Source organism: Sus scrofa, chromosome 2, assembly GCF_054392235.1.
Source record: "Sus scrofa isolate SSC_HxYL_T2T_F1_AM1 chromosome 2, Sscrofa_HxYL_maternal_Yorkshire_Landrace_v2.0, whole genome shotgun sequence".
In the NCBI taxonomy this organism is placed as follows: Eukaryota; Metazoa; Chordata; class Mammalia; order Artiodactyla; family Suidae; genus Sus; species Sus scrofa.
Genome location: NC_139384.1, coordinates 452,689 through 478,381, shown reverse-complemented (window position 1 = coordinate 478,381; position 25,693 = coordinate 452,689). Strand labels below are relative to the sequence as shown.

The 25,693-nt window shown below is 63.0% G+C and overlaps 2 protein-coding genes across 9 annotated transcripts; both read right to left on the bottom strand.

Annotated features, from left to right (window-relative positions):
* Positions 1 to 1,638: 1,638 nt before the first annotated feature.
* On the bottom strand, positions 1,639 to 18,599 carry EPS8L2 (EPS8 signaling adaptor L2). Of its 8 annotated transcripts, none has more exons than XM_085010393.1 (22): positions 18,245 to 18,599; positions 16,551 to 17,487; positions 16,050 to 16,172; positions 15,885 to 15,940; positions 15,167 to 15,231; positions 8,010 to 8,171; positions 7,520 to 7,669; positions 7,366 to 7,445; positions 7,123 to 7,265; positions 6,951 to 7,021; positions 6,696 to 6,822; positions 6,466 to 6,554; positions 6,301 to 6,375; positions 5,980 to 6,128; positions 5,724 to 5,856; positions 5,509 to 5,621; positions 4,169 to 4,274; positions 3,477 to 3,584; positions 3,116 to 3,188; positions 2,839 to 3,019; positions 2,613 to 2,745; positions 1,639 to 2,523 (listed from the first exon to the last, which is right to left on the bottom strand). In XM_085010393.1, the coding sequence occupies exons 3-22, from the start codon at positions 16,091 to 16,093 to the stop codon at positions 2,440 to 2,442; spliced, it is 2,142 nt and encodes a 713-aa protein (XP_084866519.1). In that variant the 5' UTR covers positions 16,094 to 16,172; positions 16,551 to 17,487; positions 18,245 to 18,599; the 3' UTR covers positions 1,639 to 2,439. The 8 variants fall into 8 exon arrangements, with proteins under 8 accessions (XP_084866519.1, XP_020938221.2, XP_020938216.2 ...); XM_021082562.2 differs by having other exon boundaries at positions 16,551 to 16,765; positions 18,557 to 18,599; XM_021082557.2 differs by lacking the exon at positions 16,551 to 17,487 and having other exon boundaries at positions 18,557 to 18,599.
* Positions 18,600 to 20,441: 1,842 nt separating this feature from the next.
* TMEM80 (transmembrane protein 80) lies at positions 20,442 to 25,679 on the bottom strand. Its single transcript, NM_001244431.1, is given in 5 exon segments — positions 20,442 to 21,318; positions 22,110 to 22,202; positions 22,284 to 22,377; positions 23,102 to 23,121; positions 25,634 to 25,679. Coding segments are annotated over 5 exon segments (432 nt in total). The 5' UTR covers positions 25,653 to 25,679; the 3' UTR covers positions 20,442 to 21,112.
* Between the last annotated feature and the right edge of the window lie 14 nt (positions 25,680 to 25,693).

Genomic DNA, 25,693 nt, shown 5'->3' with positions numbered 1-25,693 from the left:
GTCTTGGTGACAATGGAGCCCTGCTGGGAGGGGAGAGGGGGGGCGGGGGCGGGGGCTGTCCTCTGGCCTCCAGTTATTTTTTTTTTTTTTTTTTTTGCCTTTTAGGGCTGCGCCCGTGGCGTATGGTGGTTCCCAGTCTCGGGGTCCAATCAGAGCTGTGGCCGCCAGCCTTCACCACAGCCACAACAATGCTGGATCCGAGTCGTGTCTGCGACCTACAGCACTGCTCACGGCAAAGCCGGATCCTTAACCCACGGTGCGAGGCCAGGGATCAAACCCACAACCTCATGGTTCCTAGTTGGATTTGCGTCTGCTGCGCCACAACACGAACTCCCTTTTTTTAATTATTATTGTTTTGGGTCGCACCAGAGGCACGTAGATGTTCCCAGGCCAGGGACTGAAACTGCGCCAGAGCAGCACCCTGAGCTGCTGCAGTGACAAGGCCAGAGCCTTAACCCATTGGGCCACAAGGGAAACCCTGGCCTCCAGTTCTGATTTGGGCATCCCTGGGCCAGCAGAGGCCCACTTCAGAGCAGGCGTAGCTGGGGTGCGCGCCCTGCTCTCGCGGGGTCGGCGGGGGGGGGCCGTCAGGTCAGGTCTCCGGCTCCTGGCTGCTCTGGCCTGGGGGCGTCTGCGGGCTTCCGGAGGGCGGATGAGCTCACACCTCCCCTTTCCCTCTTGGGTTCCTTGTGTGCGGGATCCTGCCTGGGCCTGGGAGGACCTACATCCTCTCCTGGCCTGGGGTTGGGGGTGAACCTTCTCCCAGGGAGGGGGCCGCGGCGGTCAAGGCTCCATGTGGCCCAGAAGGCCCCAGACACCCTCAGTTCCCCTGGACCAGGTCCGGCCTGTCATGGCCTGTTCCAGCTCAGAGTCGGGGCTTCTGAGGCCTGAGGACTGGGCCTGGCTCAGTGGTCCACCAGCAAGGGACAGCGCCCCCCACCCCCAAAGCACAACCTGCCCTGGGGTCCCAAGCTCCCTGTGGTTGCCCATCGGGCGGAGACCCCAGAACCCAGCCCCCCGGACACCCTGACCCAGGCTTGGTCCGCCGGCAGCTTTGGGCTTTCGCAGGTCAAGAGGCCCCAGACCCGGGCAGGTGCCGGGCCTCTGCTGCCTCGCATGGCAGCACGCGGGTCGCCAGCAGAGGGCGCCAGAGGCCTTCTCCGAGGGCAGGGCCCAGGTGAGCCGGGGGACGCTGGCCTGGTGGCCAGGCGCCTGCGCTCAGGGACCCACGTCCTCCCTGGGGCCCCGCGTCCTCCTCTGGGGCTCGGCGCCCACCCTGAGTGAAGCTCCCTAAGTCCGGTTTGGGTTGGCCCTCTGGCTCATGGCTCTCCCGGGCCCGCCCTCCCAGAAGTTTGGCCGAGCTGCTCCCCATGACCCCCCTCGGGCCTCTGGTCATCTGGCCTGGAAGGGCCACAGCGACAGAGCAGGCAGGGCACCCCTTCAGCCCTCGGCTCCCAGGCGTGTCCTTGGGCCTTCTCCCTCAGGGCGAGCGGGGGGCTCCTGGCCCCTACCCGGCTGCTCTGGGACCACCCCCAGCCCCACCGGCCACGGCCTGCTCTGCCCAAGCTCTGGCGAAGGTGCAGCATCAGAACCCACGGTGACCCCGCCCTCAGCCCCAGGAGACACGGAGGGGGCTGCTGGGAGGCTTACTGGGTTTAATGACATGGACTCTGAGCCTCGTCACCTCTCATCTCTGGGGTGCGACCCACAGAGTCTGGGGCCCTGAGACTCGCCCCCCCAACCCACATAGCACATCAGGTGAGGCTGGCTGGGGACTCGGTCAGAGAACATTCCCTTCTGGGCTCTGGAGGGGGTGGGGGCAGGGATGGGGGAGGGCCATCCTCGAAGGGGAAGAGAATGCAGCCCCTGCACACCCCGCCTGGCCGCCCTGGGGAGCCGGGAGCTGTGGGTACCGAGGGCTATACTGCGGGGTCGAGGGTCTCCAGCCGGCCAGCTCCGAGCAAGGGTGGCCTGAGGCTGAGGCCTGCTGCCCTTCTGGCACCATGTGTCCGCAGGACTGAGTGTAGCGGCTGCAGGTGGATGTGGCAGTGAGCGGGGACAGGGCCAGTCACATGCGCCAGGAGGAACCCTTGTGAGCGTGGAGGCGGCGGGGGAAAGGGCCCTGCCCCTCCCGAGGGTTCTGCGGCCTCGGGAGAGGGGTGGGGACGGGCTGGGTCTGGGACAGGCACAGCTCCGGGCCTCAGGGGGCAGGCGGACGAGGGGCTGGCACCTCCAGGTGGCAAGTTTGGCTGAGGTGGGCCTCGGGCAGGCTGGGGGGCGAGGGGGGCACTGCCGAGCCTGAGGACCGGCCCCACGCGCCGTGAGGCGGGCGAGCGGCCCCCAGCCGGCACCACACTCGGTCAGCGTCCGTGGCGGGCGATGCACACACACACGTGCCAAAGGAACGCCCGGTGCCGCGGGGCGGGCCCTGCGGCAGGCCTAGCTGTCCTCCTCCGCCCACCGTTGCGTCTTGGAGTGGAACTTGCTCATGACCTCCTCCAGCTCCGACCCACTGTGCTGCTTCTAGGGGAGGAGGGGACCCGCCGGTCAGGGGCCTGCCAGCCTCCCCCTCCCTGGGAGCCGGGGGGCCGGAGGGCGGGTAGCGGGCTCACCTCCAGGACGGCCTTCTGCACGGTGAGCTGGCTGTACACGCGGGCGCCCTCCTCCCCGCACACCTTCCTCAGCTCGTCTTTGTTGAGCGAGAAGAGCTGGGGCCCCGTCAGGATGCCCAGATTCTCCACGATCCTGGGGGCGGGCGGGGTGGGCCGAGGGGGGGTGAGGCCCTGGCCGCGTCGCCCACGCCTGCCGGCCCCCTGCCCGCCCCGGGCCGCCGCTCACCGGGGGCTGAAGGCCTTGGCTTCCAGCCAGGCGCGGACCTCGCGGGGGCCGGACTCGTAGGTGAGCGGCAGGTGCACGGGCTGGCTGCGCTCCACGCGGAAGTGCCGCTGCGGCTGCGTCCTGATGTGGCTGATCTTCTTGAGGAGCTCGTCGTTGACCTCGTCCATGTAGTGGATCAGCTCTGCGAGGCGCCAGGCGGCTCAGGCCCAGCCGCGCCGACCCCGGGGCTCCCCCCCCCACCGCCTCCCCCGGGTGGTGTGGCGGCCCCATCCCTCACCGTCTTTGTTGCCGGCGAAGCCTGGGGGCAGCTTGTGGGTTGGGCTGGCAGGACCCCAGTATTTCAGACTGGCCTGCAGGGGTGGGGGGAAGGGCGAGGGAGCGGGGTGCCATTAGGTCAGCTCCCCATTCCTCCCAGTAGAGCCGGAATAAGGAAGATGGGAGGGGCCCTCCCTGCGCCTCCTCCCAGGACCTGCCCAGGCCCCCACTGGAGGGTGGGCCAGCCCTTCCTAGCCTTGGCCTTGCCCCAAGCCAGCCCCGGCTGTGAGGGGTCCAGGCTCAGGGCTGGGTCTTTTGCTGCCCTGAGCCCCCAGCCCCTAGCCACCCGGCCTGACCCTGCAGTGGGACAGAGCAGCCCTCACCTGCTCAGCGGGGACCTCCTCCAGCCGGATCAGGATGTTGCTGGGCACGTAGCCTGCCTGGCCACTGCGATTTCGAAGCTTCCACCACTGGTGACCGTCTTCCAGCACCTGTGGGCCCGGCGCCCCCACTGCCGTCACCCCCGCCCCTGGCCGTTCCCGCCACGGGCCCCGTGCAGGGTGCAGGGCCACCCGTGTGAGCGAGGCCGCCGGCAGAGCTCTGGGAGTCTCCTCTGAGCCTGCTCCCAGTCCCATGGTCGCACACCCTTCAGGGGCCCCGGGGCCACCTGGCCTCCCCTCCCCCCTCCCGCAGTGTCCGGAGCCTGGCTGTGGACATGGAGCCCCCCCCCCCCCAGCTGCTCCACTTCCCATCCCCCGGGGGGGCAGCCTGGATTCAGGACAGGCACCACACACGGACGGTGCCTTGAGGGGGCTCCCCCCGGGGTGGATGCCAATGACAAGTCCCTGCTGGGTTGGGGGTCCTACTCAGCAGAGAGGGCCCACCCTCCAGCCTGCGCCCAGCCTAGCCCAGGAGCCCCCAAGCCCCCTCTGAGATCCCCAGACAGGGAAGCCCCTTGGCCAGGCTGTGCTTCGGGGGCGCCGGGTTGCAGACCCAGAGTGGAGCCCTGGGGCTAGGCAGACACTCCTCCCGGGCTGCATGCCTGCCCGGGCAACCGCCCCCGGGCCCCGCTCACCTCCAGGACCTCGTCCTTGAGCACCGACAGCTCGTTGGCGTTGCGCGCCGTGAAGTCATAGAGGACCTGGACGTACTTGGCCATGGTCTGCACAGGCTCGTAGCCCCTGTGTGGGACAGGGGGCGCTGAGCCCAGGCTGGGCTGGGGGCCCTTCCCGGGCTGGGGGCAGGGCCAGGGAAGAGCGGCTTCCCAGGTGCGAGGCTGCCTCCTGTTCTGCGGCAGAGAGGCTGCAGCTGTCAGCTGCGATGGAAACTGTGACAGCCCCGTTGCGTCTGGGGCCCCCCGCGTGGGGGGGCAGCCGAGGCGGGTGGGACCCGGCGGCCTGTGGGCCCAGCCAGGCTGGCCCATGCCCAGGCCACCTCAGGGGTCTCCCAGCCCAGTCCCCCAGGGGACCCAGAGCCGAGCATGGACTCCGGAAAGGGCAAGGCTTCCCTGGGGAGCAGCCACCCTGGGGGGGGGGTGCGGAGGCTGTCAGAGCCACAGCTGCTGCAGTACTGCAGACCGTGTGTGGGCACACACAGCACAGGACCGCCGAGGGCTGCGGGTCCCGGGGGTCCCAGCCCCCACACGGAGCAGGCCTGTGGCTGCTGCCTGGGCCAGGCCATCCCTCCTGGTCAGTCTGGCTCCTGAGCGGGAGGACTCTGCCTCTTCCAGGTGCAGGCCTGAGACCACGGGGAAGTGGGCGCGCTGAGGCTGTGACCCCTGGAGCTGGGGGCTGTGTCAGGATCGCCAGGGTGGGCTGGCTAAGGGGCTGGAGGTCCAAGGATGGAAATGTTTCTTAAAGGTGGCCCTAGGCCGGGGGCCAGGAGCATCAGGCTGGTGATGCGGTTTAGAGGGAGGCCACACGTGAGACATGGGTGCCAGCCCCCTCCCTTCCTGAAACTGAATCTTCCGGTCTGGTGGGTGACAGGGCGGATCCTCGGCCAGGACTGAGAATAAAAAGAGGACGTGGCGGGAGGAGGGCTCTGGGGCTGTGAAACGTGTGTCTCAGAGGGAGACAGACCAGCTCCCCCCAGACCCTCGGTCTCCTCTGGCTCCGAGGATTGCTGGGACCTCTTGAGCTCAACGTTTAGTACATTTCATTTCTACCCATGGTTCTAAAGCGTAAACGAGCAGACACCAAAAGAGGTGTCAGGGCCGTGGATTTACGGGTGCTTTCGATGCTTCCCCTTCAACCGCACACAGCAAAGTTGAAAGGCATCCTGGCTCTAGTGTGGAAAATGGCATTTTGACGGCTGTGACCAGAGCATGTGCCGCCACCTGGTGGCAGTGTACTTGTAGCAGGGCCTCTGGGATCTGTGAGGTGAGCGTCCCACGCCCTCACTTTGAGGGTGGCTTACCTGTGAGCTTGTGGGGAGCTGACCGGGGGGAGGACGTCCCCCTGGGGTGCGGGCTCAGAGATGGGGCCGTGCTTCGGGGAGTTGCGAAAGGATGGTCGGCCCCCTGGAGCTGGCTGTGGGGAAGAGGACCACCGAGGCTCATTGCGGGCACGGCGGGCGGGGGGGTGAGGGCAGGGGGCACAGGTGGAGTGCGGTGGGGCTGCGGGCCCTCCTACCTCGTCAACGGGGGCGGGCGCCAGCCCCTCCACCTCCCAGGGGGCTTCCTGCAGCACATCCAGAGGCGGCTCCCAGCCGCTGTGGAACTTGGGCACGTAGGGCCGCACCTGCGGCTCCCGGGGCCACTCGGAGCTGGGGCAGGAGGTCCCCGGGTGAGCCGTGCCCACTCGCCAGAGCTTGCCCCACTCAGGACCCCCAAGCCCGCCCGCCCGCCGTGGGACCCCATCCTGGTGTGCCCGCCTGCTGCTGCCCTACCGGGGGCGTGTCCAGGTTTCCCCTAGGGACTCCCACAGCGCCATCTCCTTGGGGACCAGGTGGCCGCGCAGGAAGCCCACAGTGTCTCGGGAGAGCAGGGGACTGGAGACGGAGCGAGCAATGTCCGGGCCGCCACACGTGCTGACAATCTGGGGCACAGAGGGAGTCAGGGAAGCCGCCCCCGCCTGTGACACAGGCCGGTCCGCCGGGCCCACCGCCCCGGGCATGGACGCTGGCGTCAGCCAGCCACCCAAGGTAGGGCACACCTCAGCAGGGGTACGAACCCCCACCCCCGGCCCCCCCACCCCCCAGCCCAGGCACCAGGTCCAGAGGTCCGAAGAGGAAGTGCACCAGCTCCGCTGCGCTGGGGTTCTGGATGTGCTTCTGCAGCTTGGCCTGGGGGCAGGGAGCAGGCAGACAGAAGGCGGTGGCCCCAGGACCACCCCCCAGGGTCAGCTCTGAAGGAGGGGGAGCCGTGGCGCTCACCAGTAGGTTGATGGCCAGCTTGATCTTCTGGAAGCAGTCAACAAACTCTGCCTCGGAGGGGGGCCGTGCCCGCAGCGTGAGCACGCCCTCTGGAAGGGGCCAGGGGTGAGCCTGCTGCCCAGACACTGCGCCTGGCTGCCCACCCCCTCTGACTGGACCTTCCCCAGCTCAGGGACCACTCTATTCCCCACCCCTCCTCCTGGGTCGCCCCCCCCTCCCCCTGCCCGCACCTGCCGGCCCCTTCTTCCCCTTCTTCTTTCCCTTCTTGCGCTGGTTCAGCTGCTTGAACGCCTCAGCCGCCTTCTGCAGGCGCGCCACGAACCACTCTATGTCATCCAGGGCGCAGTTGAGGATTTGCTGGGGGTCAGAGAAGGGCGGGGGTCAGCCCTTGGGTGCCCCCACCCACACACGGCCTGCCTCTCAGCCCCTGGCCTGGGGGAAGGGGGGTGCTGAATGGGCGGAGGGGCCCTGCCCCAGAGACCCACCGTCTCCTTCTCGATCTTCTGGGCCAGCAGGGCGCGGGGCTCCTCCTCCAGCGACTCCCGGCGGTGGATGCCTGGACGGGAGCAGAGCTGCTGCAGACAGAGGCCACCCGGCAGATCCGTGGCGCCCCCCCCCCCCCAGCCCGGCCTCCTCAGCCCAGCACCCTCAGCCCACCTGGCTCGCTGAGCGGCACTGGCAGACCCACTCGGTTCTTTGTGGAAGGGGCGTCCCCGCCGTGGCGCTGGAAGGGGATGGGGGCCGGGCCCTGGGGGGGAGGCAGGACCGACAGCCGCTGCCGAATCTTCTCCTGGTGGCCCCTGAAGTGGGACGAAGGGTTGCTCAGCGCTCAGCCGGGCTGCAGCCCCAGCCCCGGGCCCGGGCCCGCCCTGCCCACCAGCCCCTCGCCCGTCGCCCTACTTCAGGGTCTGCGGCCGCATCTTCTTTCCCAGCCGGCAGTCGGCCAGCGCGCTCTCAATGTCCTCGTGCACCAGCTCTGCCTGGGGGGGGCCGGGGTGTCAGGCTGGCTCTGGGACCTAGGGACACGTGCCCACAGCACCGCAGCCCGTCTCACCTCCACCTGGTCGCAGTGGAAGAAGTGGACATCGGGCTTGCTCTGGTCCGAGTCCTGGCACACGAGCAGCAGCACGGACGGGTAACGCAGCTGGTTCAGCACCGTCTGGCTGTGCCGCACTGTCGGCAGCGGGAAGTTCTCCAGCTCCTCCTGCGGGACAGGTGGCTGGGACACGGGCTCACAGCCACGGGCACAGATGGACCCGAGGAGCAGACGCAGCACGTGGACACCGGCTGACTTGTAGGCCTGGCTTGTGGCATTCGCGGCACAGACCCCACCCGGCAGTGACCGCACCGCCAGGCCCGGCCTCAGTACAGCCGTGGCCATGGCCCTGTGTGATGCGGCTCCCCTGGACTCTTGGCCCCACCCGGCCCTCCCTGCCCTCTGCCCTCTTCCCGTTCCCCGATCCCACAGGGCGGCCCAGGGTGTCTGGGTCACTGCCTCCACCCGCCTTGCAGGACGGGAGGTCTGCCCTCTGCTGCTGTCGTACCTGGGACTCCACGTCCAGCAGCCGCAGCGACTGGTCATTGACCTGCAGCAGCATCTCCTGTGTCCAGATCTTCTCCTTGGAGCTCAGATGCACCAGCTTCCGGATGGCGTCGTCCACCGACGCGATGGCCTCACTCTTGTCCATGATGAACGTGGCCAAGTGCTGGGCGGGCAGGCAGTGGTCAGTCAGAGCAGAGCCCTGCTTGTGCCCCGACCCAGGGCCAAGGGGCTGTGCCCTGAGTGCCTGAGAGGGTCACAGGCAACCCTGCGGGTCCGAGGGGGACACAGCCAGGCCAGCTCCGGGGGTCCGAGCGGACAAAGTCCCACCTTGGTGGATGTCTGTGGGGCCATGGGCTCCGATGCAGCCCTTCCCAAACAGACCCCAGGCCACCCACGTCCATCCGGGCACCAGCCTCCCTGCTCCTGCAGCTGCCCTGGCGCGGGCTTACCACAGGACCTTGGCACATGCCACCTCTGCCTGTCCCCAGTCTCTTCCAGCTTGCTCCTCCTCTGGACTCTGCCTAGATGCCGCCCTGCCCGACTGCCCGGCGAGAGCACGTGTCACTACATCCCTGAGCTGCCTCTCTGTTCATCCTCATCCGACCTCATGCTGTTGGCAACATGCTTCTTCGGTTTCTGGCTGCCGTCTCCCCGTTGCCGGGGACACTGCTGGGCTGCGGCAGTGCCCCCGGTGAATGTGAAGAGAATGAGTGAGCAGCCCACGGGGACCCCTGGCCGGCCAGCCGGACCTGTCCCGTGCTCTCCCCTCTCGCTCTCTAAGCCCGGCTCAGGCCCCTTCCGTCCAGGATGCCCCACGTGTCTGCATCAACCTTTGCCGAATTCGTACGCGGCGAGGGGCAGCCGGGTGAACACCAGCATAAACCCCAAGCAGTCAAGACTTAACCACAAAACATGGCATCCTGAAGCTGCTAGAGGGGGACACTGGATGATCTGGGATAATCCCAGGAAGGACTTCCTTCCTGGGAGACTTAGCTAAGCCAGGGAGAGAGCCCGGATGTCGAAAGACGAGGCCAATAAATTTGACTTCATAAAAAAGAATTCTGCCTGGGGAAAAAACACCACAGACAAAGTAAAAAAAACAAAAACAGAAAGAAAGAAAAAGTGGGAAAAACACAGATATAATAACACATACAATGGTTACGATGCAGACTAAAGACAAAGAAAAAGGCCAGGGAGCTCCCACTGTGGCTCAGAGGTAACAAACCTGACTAGTATCTATGAGGATGTGGGTTTGATCCCTGGCCTTGCTCAGTGGGTTAAGGATCCAGTGTTGCCGTGAGCTGTGGTGTAGTCGCGCTCATGTCTCGGACCCCGTGTGGCTGTGGCTGTGGTGTGGGCCGGCAGCTACAGCTCCGATTCAACCCTGAGCCTGGGAACTTGCATGTGCCGTGGCTGCGGCCCTAAAACGCAATAGATAAAATAAATAAAAATAAAAGCTCTCTTTTGTTTAATAACGATGGATACCAACAATAGATAAGTAAATAATGAAAAATATGTAAATAAGTAACAGATCAACAGCACAACAGAAAAACTGGCAAAACATATGAAACAGAGTCTACAGGAAAATACATATAAGTCAGCTTTTTTTTTTTTTCTTTGTCCTTTTAGGGCCACACCTGTGGCATATGGAAGTACCCAGGCTAGGGGTTGAATCGGAGCTGTTGCCGCCCGCCTACACCACAGCCACAGCCATGCCAGATCCGAGCTGCGTCTGCGACCTACACCACCGCTCACGGCAACGCTGGATCCTTAACCCACGGAGCGAGGCCAGGGATTGAACCTGCGTCCTCATGGATGCTAGTCGGGTTCACTACCGCTGAGCCGTGACAGGAACTCCAGGAAGCTTTTCATATAGAAAATTGTGTGCAGTCTCATTCAATGAAAGAATTGCATAGTGAAACCATGAGACTATTAGTTTAAGAATGGATCAAACCCTGAGCTTTTTTTTAACCTGTTCTGTTGCCCAGGACTAACGAGCTCTTGTGGCTGAGTTCGCGAGCGGGTTAGGAGGTGGAGAGTGGGGACATCCCGCTGCACTGGGCTGGCTGCTCCGGGGAGGAGTCGGTGACACAAGAACAGTGCATGTTCTGCCCTCGAGACCCGCACGGCTGTTAGAGGCAGACCTACACGCCCCTCCATCCGTCAGCAGGTTAGCAAGAGAGGGGCAGAAACCCAGGGAGCAGTCAGGCGGCCGGTCTGTCTGCATAAGGGGCACTGTTAGCAAAATTCAGCAGAGCCTAATTCTCCAAACCGCAGTGCCCATGCATCCCAGACGCCGGAAAACACAGCGCGTTCTCTGCCCAGACCAGCATTAAATTAGAAAGCAGTAAGAGAAATCAGTAACAGAAAGATAACTGGAAAACCCTTGGAAGTCCCATTGTGGCTTCGTGGAAACGAACCCAACTAGTATCCAGGAGGATGTGGGTTTGATCCCTGGCCTCGCTCAGTGGGTTCAGCATCTGGTGTCGCCATGAGCTGGGGTGTAGGTCACAGACGGGGCTCGGATCGGGCGCTGCTGCGGCTGTGGTGTAGGTCGGCAGCTGCAGCTCTGATTGGACCCCTAGCCTGGGAACCTCCATATGCCTCAGGTGCAACCCTCAAAAAAGAAAAAGGAAAGAAAGAAAAGCCTCAAACAACTGGAAATTAAGCAACACGCTTCATGGGTCCAAATTTGTAGAAACGAAACAACGCACTTTTAAACAACACACGAATGGCAGAGAAAATGACGAGGACAAAAGAAAATAGAAATACAACACACCGAGACGGATCGGACACGGCAAAAGCAAAGCGGAGGGGAGATGTGCAGCTACAGCTGCTCACACGGTTAAATGCTTACAAAGAAGAAGATGCGAATAACCCATGGGTCAAAGGCGTCACAGGGAAAATCAGAAGATCTTCTGAGCTGAACGACGGTCCAAACCAGCACGTCCAAACCCGAGGAAGCTCGCTACTGACGGAGTCCCGTGAGGAGAGCGGTAGCTTCAAACGAACGAACGGCAAAAGAAGGAAGACCTAATCGCCATGCCCCCAAGAAACCAGAACAAGACCATCAAATGAAACCCAGAGTAACTGGAAGGACATTAAGAGCAGGAACAAAGAAACTAGTAAAACACACAGACGGCAGAGAAAAATCAACAACCCCCGGGGCTGGTTTTAAAAAGATTGTCGAAATAAACCCCTAGCAAGACTGATCAAGAAAAAAAAAAATGGAGACAGCACAAATTGTCAATAACCAGAAGGAAAGAGGGGCCAGCACTACAGAGCATACAGGCTAACTTAGAAGAATAATGGTAAAACTTCCGCAAAGAAAACCACACATTCAGGCCTTCACAGGTGAATCCTAACAAATACTCAGGGAAGAAATCACAACAGTTTCTAAAAGCTTTCTGAAAACAGAGGAGCAGGGAGCATGCCTCCACCCATGTTACAAGGTCAGCAGAGCTCTGGTCCCGAAACCTGCCAAAGGCATTGCAAGAAGAGAAAAGCATAGGCCAGGAGTTCCCGTTGTGGCACAGCGGAAATGAATCTGACTAGTATCCAAGAGGATGCAGGTTCGGTTCCTGGCCTCACTCAGTGGGTTAAGGATTCAGCGTTGCTGTGAGCTGCCGTGTCGGCTGGAGACACGGCTCAGATCTGGTGGTGCAGGCTGGCAGCTGTAGCTCCAATTAGACCCCTAGCCTGGGAACCTCCATATGCCACGAGTGTGGCCCTAAAAAGCAAGCAAACAAACAAATCAACAAAATAAAAAGAAAATCATAGGCCAACATTCAAACAAACATTAATACAAAAAATCTTGAGAAAATATTAGCGAATTAATCTTGTCCATACAAACAGAGAACAATATAAACCTTTCATAAAAGAAGTTGATCCTAGAAATGCAAGGTTGGTCCAGCATTTAAAAAAATCAGTGGGGTTCCTTTACGTTAACAACAGGAAATACACTTCAAAAGATTTGACAAAATTCAACAACCTTCATGACAAAAACGCTCATCCAGCAAAGAATGAAGAGGAACGTGCCCACTCTAATAAAGGGTATCCACCAAAACAGATTGCGTATCACAGGCGGAATCCTTTCTTATAAGAGTGGACACAGGCGGGACGTCCACGGCCGCTGCTTTTACCGGGCGCCGTGCAGGTGGTCCTGGCCAGGGCAATAAAGTGAGAAAAACAAAGTGGCTATACATGAGAAACTAAGTACTATATTTTCAGAGCAGATGATTTCATACGTTAAAAAAACCTAGCGAATCTAGAGGCAAATCACGGAAACCAGCAAGCGAATGCAGCAAATTCTCACGATAGTCAATCTCTATGCGAAAATTCAATTGAATAAGACACAGGCGAGCAACAGACAACCGGAAAGTGAAATTTAAAAAACAATACCGTTTACAACGGCACGTACAAATCCAACACCCGAGGAATAGTTTCACACAGATGTGTGAGAGCTCTGCCGGGACCATTACAAGTTCTGAGAGGAATAGGAGCTGTCCCACGTGGGGCAGTGCCATGCTGAGATGCCAGGTCTCCCCAACCGGCAGGCACACTCCACTCAGGGCCAAACAAATCCTAGCAGGCCTTCGCGGGGCCGGGGCCGTAAGAAACGGACGACTGGATTCTAAAACGTACATGCAAGTCCAAACAACCCGAAAGAGTCGGGAAGCCCGAAGAAAACGAACAAAGTTGCCTGACCTCAGGGTGGCTGATACGCTGGAAAGGGGTGGAAGCTAATCAGCTGCAAAGGGGGCAAGAACATGAAGCCGAGCGAGCGGCCTCAGGAACAGACCCATTTGGCTCCCGGGACTGCACCTTTGACAAAGGCAGCAAAGTAACTCCAAGATGAATTCGACGAAAATCTTTTTCCCAGAGCTGCCCGGTCCTGCAGGGAAGGCTGGGCGTGAGTCTTATACCCCCAAACAAATTTAAAGTGTAATCGCTTACACCGCAAAGAATCTCGAAGAAAACACAGGAAGGACTCTCCAGAGCCCCGGGGCAAGCAATGACCACAAGAACAAGACCCCTCAACCCTCTAAAAACACCTAAGAAGGAAAAAATGGGCACAACTGGATGTCACCAAAATTAAACATTTCTGCTCACCCAGACACAAGGATGCACACGAGTGGACAAGCTGCACTGGGAAAGATTCTTTCTTTCCCTCTCCTTTCTTTCTTTCTTTCTTTCTTTCTTTCTTTCTTTCTTTCTTTCTTTCTTTCTTTCTTTGTTGTCATTTTAGGGCCGCACCCGCGGCATATGGAGGTTCTCAGGCTAGGGGTCCAATCGGAGCTGCAGCTGCTGGCCTGCACCACAGCCACAGCCAGGCGGGATCTGAGCCGCCTCTGCAACCGACACCTCAACTCAGGGCAACGCCGGATCCTTAACCCACGGAGTGAGGCCAGGGATCGAACCTGTGTCCTCATGGATGCTAGTCAGATTCGTTTCCCTGAGCCATGACGGGACCTCCTGGGAGAAGACATTTCTAATCCATACGCATTTACTTGCACACAAAGGACCCCCGCTACTGAATAAGGAGTGTGTGTGCATGTGCACGTGTGCGCGTGTGGACACAGGCAGTGCCACGCGAAGGGGCCAGGCATGGGGGTGGCGAGCTCCCAAGTGCCCTGGAGAAGAGTCTTCTGTACACACGGCATGTTTTGGACATGAGTTTACAAAGCAGAAGAGCAAAGACGGCTAATGTATATTATATGAATCCATTCTGGGGAGATTTTTAGGGGATTCTCAAAAAGGCAAAACCGTAGGGATGGAGGGTAGAGCAGTGTTGCCGGAGGCTGGGGCGGCAGACAGCTGCGCCCACGTGGGGTCCGCCCAAGGGCGTTGGTGGGGGACGGAGCCCTTCCGCATCCGGACAGGGAGGTGGGGACAGAACCACCCCCCTCACGCTCCACGTCATCGTCACTGTGCTAATGGAGAAAAAAGCAGAAGAAAAAACTCACAAGGCTTCGGGCCCCCAGGGCCAGGGCGGGTCTGAGCTTGTCCCCACACCTCTCACCCCCTCTCTCGCCTGTTCCCACCTGGGAGGGGCCGGCCAGCCCGCCCCCAGCCCCCGGCTCGCTGGCTGCTGGGAGGGCAGGAGAGGTGCCCCTGGGTGGGGGTCCTCCACAGCCTGGCATGGACCCAAGTCCAGGAGAAGGCCTGGGAAGCCCCAGGGGCACCACCTCACCTAGGAGGGCAAAGTCCCTCCCACAGAGAAGTGGCAGAGCTGCCTTTGGACCCTGAGCCAGTGGCAGTCATGAGCTTGGCCACATAAAACGGCCCAGACTGCCCAGGCTGGCAGGGCGGGCCGATCACCAACACAGCCCAATGCAAGAGCCTAGGAACTCCTAGGTCTCGGTGGACCCACTGCATAGATGAGCAAACCGAGGCTCAGAAAAGCAGTGACTCACCTGGCCTCTGCGGGCATGAAAGGGCCCACGGGGAGGAAAGCGCTCACCCTCCCGGGCCGGTCCCTCTCATCATCCTGGTCCAGCCCCCCCACTGCCTGGTCCGGGGGGGCCCCCCATCTTCCCAGTCTTAGGTCCCCCGTTTCCTGGTCCAGCCCCCCCACTGCCTGGTCCGGGGCCTCCCATCTTCCTCTGTCATCGGCTATTCCCAGTCCTGCTGCCCTGCGGGCTTGGCCAATGGCCAGGAACCAGGACCTCGGCCAGCTTCCAGGAGCAGGAAGGTCATTTAAAAAAGCATTTCCTGAGTAATAAGTGTGGATTAAAACTGACCTAGAAGAAAACCCTCCTGAGCAGGCAGCTTGTGTAAAGGGCACAGCTAAGGCCTGGCTCTCCCGGCGTGGTCGGAATGAGCCGTCGAGGCCTTGCCTGCAGACGCTCAAGAAAGGGCGCCTCTGTTCCGCCTCCTCCTGCCTCATCTAGCTCCCCATCTGGGGCCAGGATGGCAATTTCCTTCCCTCTGGTCGGCCGTGTGACGGCTGCTGGAAGGTGCTCAGAGCTGTCCTGGCCGGTCCTCTTGCATCGTATCCCCCGGAGCCCCTCCGGCCGCGCTCCCCACTGCGCATGAGCCGCCGCAGGCGTGCGGCAGTGCCTGGCTCTGGCCCCCTGCTGTGGGGCCACATCCCCCCTGCCTCTGCCGGGGCCCTGGAGCACGGAGGCAGTGGTGCGGCGCAGGGCCCGGGCTCACCTGGACGTGGTACTGGGAGGTCTCGTGCATGATGACATTGGAGTTGGAGTACTTCTTCCTCTGCGCTGCACGAGGAGACTCCGGTCACTCCCCCAGAGCGCGGGGCTCGGGGAAGGCCGCAGCGCAGCGAGGGCTCTGGGGGCCCCTCATGGCCCCCTGGAAGGGCTCGGGCATAAAATGGGGGTGACGGCCCCTCCCGGCAGAACACGGAGCTCCCGCCCTCCCCAGGAGGGACTGCCAGCTCAGGGCAGCAAGGCCTCCTCCCATGGAGGCCCCCTGCCCTCCTTCCTGGGGAGGGGTCTGGCCCAGGGCCTCCCCCACCCGAGAGTTGCCAGCTAACATCTCCCTGCCTCTGCTTGTGCCCAAAAGCACAGGGGAGTCCTTGTGGCTGGGGGAGGGGCAGAGCTGGGGCAGGTGGGGGCCAGCCCGGCCCCGCCCTCCTGGAGCCCCCCCGCCCCGCCCCTCCGGCCCGCGGAAGCCCCGCCCCCCGCGGGTCAGGTTGCAGAGAGGAGCGCAGAATCAATATTGATGCCCCCTGAATTATTAGTGAGGCCTCTCCCCTTACGGGCCCTGCGAGGAGGGACCTGAGCCCCTGCTATGGGGCCCAGAGCCTTCTCTGGGGGTGCAGGGCTGACCTGCATGTCCCCTGCCTTGGGGAGGGGGTTCGATGAGACCCTTCCAGCTGGGCTGTCCCCTTGGCCTCCTGAACCTCACTCACCAAACAGGTCCTTGGCACTCATCTTGGCCACACCGTCAGACCGGCCCAGGCTGCCACTGTGGGGAGGGGCTGGTGAGGCGGGGCTCCTGGGCACCCTCCCTGGGGACTGGGGGTGGGGTTGGTGGGGAAGAGCAGCGGGGTGGGGTGGGACGGGTAGGGGCTCACTTGGCAGCACCCGGACAACAGCTCACAGACCCAGCTTGGCTCATGGTGTCCTCGACGGTGGCTGGCGGTGAAAGGGCAGAGCTCAGCGTGGCCCGAGTCCAGGGCTTAGTGCCTGGCCCGCACCTGAGTGGACAGGGGAGCCGAGCTGACACCTCATCGGGGCCTGGCCAGCGCCTTGCTACTTGCAGCATGGGGCCTGGGGCGCCTCCTCCCCCAACCCCAGAGCCAGGGGCTGGCGCCCTGGTTGCCTGGCCAGAGTCCCCAGGACACACCAGGACCATCTCTGCTCCGTGTCCCAGGTGGTGGTCATGAACCCTCTCCCTCCCCAGACCCCGCGTCCTCCACAAGGGCCCCCAGGGCGTGCCATCAGAGGGTCCCACCCCCAGAGGCCCGTCTGGGGTGGGCTTGCGAGGAGAGTGTCCAGGAGGCTCTCAAGGGGGGTCAAGGGGAGGAAGCACCTTCTAAGCAGAGCAAAGACCCTGAGGCGAGTGGGAGCCAGACCTGGAGAAAGGCAGCGAGGGACTCTAGGGTGGGGCAAGGGGGCCTGGGGAGCCAGAGCCCAGGGTGACATCCAGAGGGAGCAGAGCCTGGCACCCCTGGGCCAGGCTGACACGTCCTGCAGGGTTTTGTGCTCTGCAGGGACTTCTGGGCCCACACAGTTCCGCCATCAAATGTCACCGGGAGGCCATCCACCTGCAGCTTCAGCCTTCAGGGGTCTGCCAGGTTCAGGAGAGGGTTAAAGCCAGGGGTGCTGGTATCCAGGGCAGGGAGTGCCCAGGACTTTCTCGTTTGACCAGGTATAACCTGCAGAAAAGTCTCCCAGGAGGTGCGAGGGTCCGAGGGGCTTCAGGCCACCCCCTCCCACATGCCACGGAGGGTCCTGGGCTTGGCCGGATTCCTCTGTCCACCTGCCCGTGGAGAATGTCCGGAATGCTCCTGACCTCAGCAGGCGAGCCTGTGGGTTTGCTTAATGGAATTCCTGGCAGCTGAGCCAAGGGTGCTGGGCACGTGTGTCTGGACACACACACGCACACACCCAGGTGAAACCCAGGCCTGTGAGCACACGGTCACTAGGTTGTCACACTCGGGCCTCCCTTTGGGGGGGGCTGAGGCCTTCAGCTCTGTGGGGTGGGTGGGGTGCCTCGGGGCCAGCCAGGGAGGTGGGTCCAGGCTGGGCACCTGGTTGGGGAGCAGCTGGGGCGGGGCCGCTCCAGCTGCTCCAGCGGGGAGCAGAGGGGCTTCTTCAGCTGACCAGGGAGGGAATGAAACAGGCCCCAGAGCCCAGCCGCGCTCTGTTTTGCTGTGGCCATTTTCCGGGTGCCGAGGGAGGGGCGAGCATGGTGCCTGGTCAGCCATCGGAGGGGGAGGAGGCCCTAGTGGGGCAGGGAGGGCGGAGGGACCAGCTCCAAGTTCAAATTCCAGCTCACAGCTGAGTGCCCTTGGGGAGGAGTCAGCTTCAGGCCCAGGGGAGCCAGGTGGGGCCCGGGAATAGGGGGAGCCCTTCAGGCTCCGGCTGTGCCCAGGTCTGGGAAGCTGTGGGTGGGGAGCAGGCGGGCCCCGAGCGTGCACTTGGGAGACCGAGGCAGGCAGAGAGCTGGGCGGAGCGCTGAGCTGGGGCTGCACCAGGCAAGGGCCAGGAGAGGCCCAGGCGGGCAGGGCCTGGGGGGGGGAGGGGCAGAACGGCGAGCAGAGGCGGCACCAGTTGGGCCGGGCCTCCCAGCACAGCTGGCGCCCACTACATCTGGGGTGGGGGCAGAGGTGGTCCGTGGCGCACTGGAGGAGCACCAGGAGCCCTGCTTACTCACTTCCCCTGCCACCAGGGCCACCTCATGCCCAGGGGCTGCCCGAGGCCAGCCCAGCCCTGCCCAGGTTGGAGGCACACAGGCCCCTGCAGCTCAGCCCCCACCTGCCTCCTCCCTGAAACTCCCACACCCCAACCTTGACCGAGAGCCTGACCCCAGCCTGAGGCTTTCCTGGCCCTGCATTTCCTCCTGGCTCTGAGACCCAGGAAGCAGGCTGGCGCCCCTTAAGGGTCTGGCCCCAAAGGAGCCCCCAGGCTGCCACTGCAAGGTGTGGGGCTGGAGTCTTTGAAGGGCAGGAGCAGGACCCTCTCATCGCGGCCTCCCCCAAAGGAGAGGAGGGGGTTCCCCCACCGAGCCCCAGGGCTGGGAAGACCTGACTGACTCAGATGCCACTGGCGTACAAACATCCCCAGCGCACGGCGCCGCCCCAGGACCGGCCGGGGCAGGCCAGGCCGCAGGGACCCGGCTCCAGGCCACCAGTCCAGGGCAGTCCAACGGGCCCGGCGCAATCCTTGCGCCCCGGCCTGGCCTACAGACCCAGGCCACAGCCCCGCGTCGCACTGCCACCTGGGGAAACTGAGGCGGGAGCGGCCCACCGTCCGTGCCCTCGGCTCCCCTGTCGCTCCAGCTCTCTCTCTCTCGCGCGCGCGCGGGCGCCAGGCGGGGTCGGGCCGCGCTGGGTCTGGGACACCGAGGGGCGCTCACCTGCTCCTCGTGGCCCTGCGCCTGGCCGCCCGCTGGTCCCCTCCTCCGCGCTCCGTCCGCCGGTCTGTCGGGGCCGAGCTCGGGAGGCGGGAGGGCCGCGCGGAGGAGCCGGGGCGGGGCGCAGGGAGGAACCTGAGCGGCAGGTTAGAGTCACCGCGCGCCGGCGGGCACTGGGCAGGGGCGGGGGCGGGACGTGGCTGCCCCGCCCTCACCCGGGCTCGCCCGGACGGTCCCCACAGCCACCTGCGCAGACCCCAAACCTGGAGCCGGGCGCCTTGGACGCGTGGGCGGGCCGGGGAGCCCGTCCCTCGCAGCTCGCAGGGGTGCCCAGGCCCACGGCGCACCGGGCGCTGAGATCCTTCGGTGGCAGGCGAGCTGTGCGCCCCGAGGGGTGGTGTGGACCCTGCGGAGGTCAGACCTGCCCCTGCCAGGTGTGGCCCAGGCTCAGGTGCCCCAGGACCTGGGGCAGAGCCCATCCTCTCCAGCTGGGGCCTCTCTGGTCTGGAGGCAGCGCTAGGGCCAGGCTTCAGTCAAGTGAGAATCAAAGGCAGGGCCAGAGACCCTGCAGCCCTCGTTGAGCTCGCCAGGAGGGCCCAGGGGCGCGCACTCTGCTCCACCCAGGAGCCCCCGAAGTCTCTTTCTTTGTGTTGCCCCAGCCCAGCGTGGGCACCTTCCAAGGGCTGGTGTTTCCCATGGGGGTGGGGGGGACACCTGTGGCCTCCGCCTACCTGTGGCGAGAGGCAGCCAGAAGGCGCTCTGGGCAGCAACTTCTCCTTAGGCCAAGCCCTGAGCTCTGCCCCCAGTCCTAAGCTTCCTCCTGAACTGACCCCCACGAGGGCCCTGACAATCAAACTGGGTGAAGAGGAAGAGAAGGGGCAGAGGGCAGGCTGGGCGGTGGTGGGCAGCCCCAGGGACTCCAAGGCTCAGGCCATTGTTTTGGGGGTGGGTGGGGGCAGAAAAGGCTGTGCCGGGAAGCAGGGTCCCTCCAGGAAGCATGGGGCAGCTGCTGGTTGCCTGGCGCTGGTTGCCGGCCCTTCCTGGTAGCCCCTGGAGGCTCTCTCTGTCTTAGAAGGTTGGAGGCCCTGCCCCTTCCCACGTCACTGGGACTCCGGGGGCAGGTCTTCCCACCGCTGCTGTCTGGGGTGTCACAGGGGAGCTTGTACAGGGGGGCAGGAAGCAGCCTTTGTCCTTGGGCCCAGCCCTCCCCCAGCCAGGCCTGGCTTCCTGGTTCGCTCCCTGACAACCGGGAGGGTAGGCGCACGGCCCGCCCTTGCCCTCCCTGGAGACTGAGCCTGGACGGGCGAAAGGTGGGAAGGCGCACGGAATCAACGTGATGGTTGCCAGAGCAGAACTGACCCCCTCGAGGATGCGGCTGGGGGCCTGGAGGCCCAGGCTGCTTGGCGGCCGCCCTGAGTGTGGGGCTTAGACGTGGCAAGGGCCTGGTCCGGATCCTGAGGCAGGTTACGAACCCCGAGGGCAACAGGCATCTTGCCGCCCAGGTCTGCGGGGGAGGGGGCCCCAAAGACAGCAGGTGCACCCACCCCAGCCTCCCCCCACTCACCGTGGTGCCCGTTGGCGGCAGGCAGGGTGCGGAGCTCTGCCGAATGCCCAGCGAGGGTAAGCAGGAGGGCGCCCCCACCTCGCCTCCAGGCCACAGGTGTGCATGGGTCCCGAGCCAAAGGCGACTGAGCAGGGAGCTCTCATGCTCCCACTCGCCCCCCCCGCCCCCCACGGAGGACACCACTGATGCCCCTGAGGCCAGGGTGAGGAAGCACTACTACGCGGGGCTGTGGGTGAGGCGGGATGGGGCCTGCCGGGCACGGGCCGGTGCTCCGACGTTCTGAGGGAGACCCCTGGAGGAGGTGAGGGCTTTAGGTGGGAGCAATTCAGGGAAGGATAAACGCTTTATTTAAAAACTACAGTGAAGAGAAAATGTCTAGATATTCAAACACGGTATCATTCCAAACACAGAAAATGTACAACTGAAACAAATGAAAGTTGCCAGAAAACATCAGCTCAGGTTTCTTCCAGAGGCACTGGAGTGGGTCTGTGAGTGGGCAAAGGTCCCCCTGGCGAAGTCCCCGGTGCCCAGGGCCAACGTCCTGCTGAGGGAGGCGCTCTGTCCCCTGGGCACTGGCGCTTCAAGCTCGCCTCTCCTGTGTCCCCGGGGGGAAGAAGCCCTGGCTCTCTGGCATTACTCTCTCGTGGAAGAGGCAGAGCAGCGTCTGCCCGGGGCTCGTCCCCGGCCCCTCGCTGCCTTCCGGCCCAGGGGGCAGGGCGGTTGCTGAATGGAGGTCCTGCCAGCCAAGCGGGGCCTGCGCTTCCTGAGGAGGACGCCCGGGCAGTCCCGGCTTCCGCTGGGCCCCCGCCTGCCCCAGCATTTTGCTCTGCCCTGGCTCCTGAGCCCATCTCCGCCTCAAGGACTCAGAGATCACCCAAGCCGCCAGGCCCTCCAAGGTCATGGCGCATCAGCAGAAGGACGCCCTCCCCCTGGGCAACGGCTGGCAGGCCGTCTCACCCTCAGGAAGGGCTCCTGGCCGGGGCTGCCGCAGGGGCCTAGCTGACAAAGCCGGCGATGGCCACCACCTGCAGGACGGCCTCCAGGCCATGGAGCACCAGGAGCGTGGCGCCAAGGACCCAGTCTGCCCGCAGCACCAGGGTCTGCCAGAGCAGGAAGTAGATGGCCAGCAGGGTGCCGCCCACAGTCAGGACCAGGCTGGCGGCCAGCGGCACCTCGGCCTCCGTCAGGTTGCCCTTGGTGCCTGGAGAGAACAGACAGGACGGGTGAGTGCTGCCTTTGGGAGCCTGTGCTGGCGAGGGCTCTGGAGACTTGACCGGGGGACCAGGGCCAGCTCACTAGCACCCCACGACACTCGAGGACTTCCACGGAAAAGCTGCTGTGGCCACCGCGCGGGCTCTGAGCGTGTCAGAAGGCAAATGCAAGGAGGAGCGTGTTGTCTGTACTGAGGCTGTAACATTCCTGATTTTTTCTAAGCGCACCCCCGGCAGAGGGAGGTTCCCAGGCCAGGGGTCCAATCGGAGCTGCAGCCGCCGGCCTACACCACAGCCACAGCCACGTGGGGTCTGAGCCGCGTCTGCGACCTACACCGCAGCTCATGGCAACGCCGGATCCTTAACCCACTGAGCGAGGCCAGGGATCGAACCCTCATCCTCATGGATCCCTAATGGGGTTTGTGTCTGCGCCACGATGGGGCCTCCCCAGATCCTTCTCCTCTTGACCCTGCGGCCAACAGAAGAGGCAGGAGGAGTGAGGTGACTCTCTGGGGGCTCCAGAGTTGATGGCGGAGCTGCGGTCTAGTCTTGGTGCTGCCCGTTACCCGGCAGCATGTACACACGGGAAGCACCTCCGCCAAGGATGCTGCCGAGACTGTCTTGTGGACAAAGAGGGACAGACAGACGGAAAGACCCTGTGAGGCGAGGCTACATCACGTGTTTCTAAGAACCGTGTTCCAAGTGACAGATGCTTAAAGGTTCACACGTAAAGCTGGCGATCCTGTCGCTCCAAGTGCCACGTGCTTTTCAGAGAACTCACCGAGGTACAGCCGCATTGCTTCCAGAATCCCCATCAGGAAGAGCAGAGTCAGGTCAAGGACCAGGAAGCCGTGAGGATAGGTGAAAACTTGGCCTGAGAACAATGGGAGACCGAGCTCCCGTCACGGGAGGCAGGGCACCCGCACCCCGAGCTGGCTTTTCGAGCGTGACTTACTTTTATACGCGATCAGCAGGAGCGTGGCCAGGAAGTAAAGAGAGTAACACGCCCCACTCAGATGGAGCAGCGCCTGCAGAGGGAGCGACGAGAGCTGGCCGGCAGTTAAGGACTCTAGCCCAGCTGACAACCCTGCCCAGGGGCCCACCTTGGGGCCGGACAACAGGCCATGCGGACACACAGGTCAGGCTCCGGGGCTGGCTCCCCCCAGGGGGTGTCCTGGCTTCGAGCACAGCCCCAGCTCGCTGGCTTCCACAGGGGCACGCCTCAACCGGTCCCAGTTATGACCATGGAGAGAAAAAAGCGGCTTTTTGGAGTTCCCAAGGGGTGCACTGGGCTAAGGACCTGGTGGTGTTGCTGCTGAGGCTTGGGTTCCATCCCTGGGCCTGGAACTTGTGGAAGCCACAGGCATGGCCAAAAGGAAAAAAAAAAAAGAAAAGCCGCTTTTTTCATTTTCTTTAAGGAAAATACCATTCTCTCTTTGGGGGGAGGGGCGGCAGTTACACATCCACCAGCAGCCTTCCTGAGCTACAAGGGGTCTCTAGATCCTCCCGTGAGGGGTTTGCATCCTCCACCCCCCACCCCGTGGCGGGACCGTGCAGGAGGGCGAGGGAGCCAAGGCGCCACTGGGGGAGCCACAGTGACTCTGGAACGGTGGGGCAGGGAGCAGCCCTCCCTCCCACTTAGAAGTGGGGTTCCTACTTCAACTCCAAAGGCAGGGCTGGGGGCAGGGGATCAAAGGAGCAAAAAGCGGGAGCTGAGGGCCGACGTCGCCTGGCCTGGTCTTTGGCTGAACGAGGGCGGCAGCAGCAGGATACCACCGTGGCAGAAGTTCTCCCTGGAAGAGAAGGGGTCCGTCCGTGAGGCCCACGTCCTAGCAGGATGCGAGGCGGGCCTGCCCTCCGCTCACTGTGACTGGGTTTTCTCGTTTGTAGCTGCACCTGCAGCACAACGACATGCCAGGGCCAGAGACTGAACCTGTGCAACCTCAGAGACAAGGCCGGGTCCTTAACCTGCTGTGGCACAGCGGGAACTCCTTCACTGGGTGTTTAGGGCCTGCAGCTTCGTTCCTTTCCAGCACTTCTGCACCGGTCCCTCCAAGGAGAGGCTGGCCACCTGCCTCTCTGAACCTGAGGCCTGGAGGCAGGGTGTACCCACGAGGCAAAGCTTAGATCCACTCCACTGTCAGGGAAGGAGATGCAGCTCATCTCCTGTGGCTTCTGCGTATTTGCCACATGTGCAGATGAAAAGAAGTCTTTGTCACTGATAACAGACACTTGGTTTCTTCTGAGATTTTATGCATGTCCCCAAGTATGTCTCCCAAGTGAGAACTTCCGAGCCAGCAATCCAGTCTCTTTTCCTCGTGCGCCTCTTGGAGCCTCTCCTACCCACAACAGGTACCCACTCTCCCGTCATCTTGAGATGAGGGTGCCCCAGAGGCAGCGGGGTCCCTCCTCCCGCGACAGCGTCTTCTGAGCCGGAGGCCTGCTTGGAAGACAGTCCAGTCACCCTTGGCCCCGGCGTGCCCTGGCTCGGAGTTCCACGGGTGTTTTCCTCTGCTCACACATCTGCGACCTGCAGGTGCATCAGGAACGACTCAGAACCCGCCCGGCAGCAGACAGGACAGAGACGTGAGGCAGCCTGCGGATCGCTGCTATTCCATCTGCTCGTTTGCCCCGGGAGAGAAGCTCGAAGCTCTGCTCTGGGGGGGACGTCAAGGGGTGAGCCCGCATCTCCCTGGGTGGATCTGGGGGCCGTGCAGGCCCCGGGAGGCAAGGAGGGCTGCCGAGCATGGATCATTAATGGACCTGCATCGCGCTACGGGAGAGGTGCTCTCTAAGCCCGACCCTCCTCTCCCAGGCCTGGGCTGAGCCAGCTGCCCAGACGCGTCATCACTCCGGTGCACTTCATGTTAGCTGGGATTTTCCTCCCTCTGAGTCTTCTCCTGAAGGTTTGCTTCAGAACTCAAATGTATTTGCCAGCTGCCCACTGTTATAGACTGAGATGAGGGGGCGACTTAGGAAAAATGCTGCACAGAAACCTTAAGTGATACAGGATTTAAACACTTAGCATGAAGGGTGGTTGGGAGCAGAGATGCCATCCTAACCATTCCAGACCCACGGAGCGGAGCTCGTTCTGACAAAATACAGCTGTGGCTTTTAGGACTTAGCTTTTCGTGTGTGTATTTTTTTGGCTTTGTTTTAGAGCTGCACCTGCGGCATGTGGAAATTCTCAGGCGAGAGGTAAAGTCGGAGCTGCAGCTGTAGGCCTACACCACAGCCACAGCCCCGCCAAGCCGCGTCTGCGACCTACACCGCAGCTCACGGCCACGCAGGATCCTTAACCCACTGAGTGAGACCAGGGACTGAACCTGCACCCTCATGGATACTAGTTGGGTTCTTAACCTGCTGAACCACAACGGGAACTCCAGATTTAGCATTTCTGTCAATGATTTACTGTAATAACAACGTGGCTGTGAACAGCTGTGTCAGAAAAGAAGTGAAACGTGGAAGCAAAGAGAACAAATGTTTTCCCTGAGGTGCCAGAGCAGGGGTGCCAGGTGGTCCTGCTGCTGTGCAAACTTAATTCTCCACCAAAGGAAATCGCGCAAAAAGAACCGCGGGCTTCTGCCGACAAAGGTCTGGCGCTTTGGAACCCCCCTGCCAAGAAAGCTCTAAACTCAGACCCGGACAGTACTTCTTTGTAAGACGCCAGCCTCCCTCCCAGCTCCTCTTCGCGCAGGGCGGCCCAGATATGGAAACGGGGGCCCCCTTCAGGCGGAGGCTCCCGGGCCAGGGATCGAACCGGCGCCACGGCAGTGACAACGCAGGTGCTTAGCCCGCCGGCCACCAGGGAACTCCTGGCAATCGGCCTTTTTTTATTGGACTGAGTGTACACCGCGTGCCACCCACTCGTCTCCTTCTTGTCACACAGACTGAAAGAGGCGCGGGCGCTGCGGAGACCGGGCGAGTCCCGGCGAGACCCCGCGCAACCCAAGGCCGCCGGCGGGCCCACGTGCCTGCCCGGGGTGCCCGCCGCTCTCGCTCGCTGCTGGCCCACTGGCCCCCGCAGGGTGCTCGGTCAGCGCGTCCGCGGCGCCCGGGGCCGCACTGGCCACAGCGGGCGGGGGAGGGCGGCCGCACCGAGGCGGCTCTGCATCCCGGTGCGCCCGGGACTGGCTCTCGGGGCCGGGCTCCCACCCCACGGCCACACCAAGTCCAGCCGCTAATGACCCCCGCGAGCCGCGCCAGCCGCTCGGCCTTTCCCACACCGGGAGGAACCGCGCCAACCGAATCCCCGCTCCGGAACGACCTCCACCCGGCCCCGCGCGGCACCGCCCGGGCCCTCACCTCGCCGCGAGGCCGCCATCTTGCCCCCGGGCCCCGCCCCGCTCGCCCGCTCGCCCCGCC